The sequence below is a fragment of the Brassica rapa genome, chromosome A03 (assembly GCF_000309985.2).
Source record: "Brassica rapa cultivar Chiifu-401-42 chromosome A03, CAAS_Brap_v3.01, whole genome shotgun sequence".
Taxonomy (NCBI): domain Eukaryota; kingdom Viridiplantae; phylum Streptophyta; class Magnoliopsida; order Brassicales; family Brassicaceae; genus Brassica; species Brassica rapa.
Window position 1 is genome coordinate 8681746 of NC_024797.2, and position 2458 is coordinate 8684203.

The 2458-nt window shown below is 35.3% G+C and overlaps 1 protein-coding gene across 1 annotated transcript; it reads right to left on the reverse strand.

The window, feature by feature from the left end:
• Positions 1-1011: 1011 nt before the first annotated feature.
• Positions 1012-2458, reverse strand: LOC103857574 (the record flags this gene model as incomplete). Its single annotated transcript, XM_009134782.2, is given in 1 exon segment — positions 1012-2458. A coding segment is annotated over 1 exon segment (1277 nt), but the record flags the coding sequence as incomplete, so codon positions are not given.

A 2458-nucleotide genomic window follows, 5' to 3' on the forward strand; every position in this document is an offset into this window, starting at 1 on the left:
CACAACAGTATAGGGTTAAATTAGTAAACTCGTACTCGAAGGATGTCGTAAGGCTCCTAACAATGTTGATTGTACAAGACAGGAACATATGCAGGGGTGGCTCTGTTCTTCATTTGGTTCTTGCTTTTAGGGGTGATGGTGGCCTTGCTCTCTGATCTGAAATCAAATTTCAACAATTTGGAATGTTATGTTTTCTCTGATTTGTGTTTGGATCATATTGTATTTACAATTTTTGAAATGTTGGAGTTAGGGAACACATGTTCGCATTAACTCAGTATTGTTAACTCAGTTATTTACTATTTTGTTTACTTGGTGTATTGCGTGAACAGACAAATGCATATATCCTAGTATACCATCATCCGTCTATCGCATAGGGTTTCTCCATAATAACCAGAGATGAGATACCTGAAAACTCGAAAATAATCTATGAAGTACTTCTAATTTAATGGGAATTTGGTTTTTATTTGCTTCACTAGGTTGTAATTATTAATGAGAAAGTTCATATGATAGATATTTTTAAGTTTTTGTCACAAAAACAGTGTTTAATGAGAAAAATAACCAAAAGAAGTTTTATTAAAGAGTAAAAATACATTTATTAATTAATCTACACTTAGAGTTTAGAGTTAAGAGGTGGGGTTTTAGAGGATAGGGTTTCAAAATAAATGTTAAAATTTTCAAAATAAAAATGAACTATTTTGATCATTTTCTTTATTGAAGGCTATTTTGTGACAAAAACTTAAAAACAGATATTTGAGAGAATTACCTATTATTAATATAATTGTTAACCATTAAAATTTATATATTGGTGTTTGCAAAGGACCAGCTGCTTGGTTTCATGTCTCATCTAGATAAATTTCAAAAGCTGTAATAAATATTCGCTAATTTTGTAAAAATCAAGCTTGGACTCTCTCATTACTTAAAAGAATATGTTCTTGTAGAGTTAGAGATTAGAAATAGAAACTAATATCTAATTAAAATAATGAGAACCCGGGTTCCATACGCTATCAAAACAGGCCGACTCCGAATACTTGTTTATTTAACTTCACGATACTTTACCAATTATTTGATTCAACACCAACTACGATAAGAGAAAGAAACCGAAGGTTATTATTAATTATGAAACAAACAAAGTAATAAAGAAGAACAAGAAGAAGACAATAGCATAGGAGTCAGAGCTCTACTCAATCTTCTTCGTAATCGTAAGTATAGTTAGAAGCACAACTCAAGGAACATACAGTCAGGTTATCTCTTGTAAATCTTTTTCCTTGACAAGGCTTCATACAGTAATAGCAAACTGGCCGAGAAATATTACATCTGGCGAGAATTTGAAACACCTTCTCTCCTATTTTGAGAACTTGACCAGGTTTCAGATATGGCTCTTTGCTGAATAAGCAGTGAGTATGAAGGATGGTGCAGCAATCATTGCACCAATAGAATAATCTCTCGACTATATCTTCGCACTCTTCGCACCAATATTTCTCACACCTCTCTTCTCCCCATGAAAGTGTGAGAAAATGTTCGTCCTTCTTATACCAGCTTACTTTGTATGGTAAGGTGGCACATTTTATACAGATAATGAAAGCACATTTTATGCAACTTAACGGAGAATCATTACATTTAGATTTACATACCTCGCATAATACATATTCTTTTGGGTGTAAAGATAGGAACAAGGGATGCTCATGACCTTGGTAATCAAACGGCTCTGAAATCAAAGCACACCTCACATCGAGCTTGAAATAACATTCATGTTTCGGACACTCATAAACAAAGCCACCACAACAACGAAAACAAGCTGAGCACGAACTCGAAACGTAATTGTTGGTAGCCTTTAATGTAAGTGGATGAGGATGTAACGCATGTTGTATTCTGCGACGAGCTTTTAGGCATGTTTCATGGAGGATGAAGTCACACTCCGCACATGAATAGAATTCATCTTCAATGATAGGCATGACACACGCTTCACAAAACTTGTTTTCATCATAGAGTATGTTTTTCTCGAGTCGCAGATGATGGTCATGAAGAAAATAATGGACCACTCCTTCAAATACTTTGCAGAACGGTGGTGCATCTTTTGCCATATCATTTTTTTCGGGTACACCTTTGAGTTCTTCTCCATCCCACACATCTTTTCCTAGAGCACATTTCGAGTGAACAGCATAGTAATCATCACATTCCTTACATGTATATGCACCATAATTACCGTCGATACTTTGACGACAAACTCCGCATGGCCACTTTTCATATCGAAGATAAGAAACACGGGAAATACGATGGTGGTGACGTGATATCTTGATGGTGTGTGGAGACTCTACACATCCTCCGTGAGCTACAAAGTTGCATCTGAGACAGACATAGGGGGGATCTTTTTCTAGCAAACCACATACGTTGCAGATTAATGAATCTGGTCTAGAGAAAAAGGTAAGGGGATGATCATGTATTTTTTGTTGGTCTATAA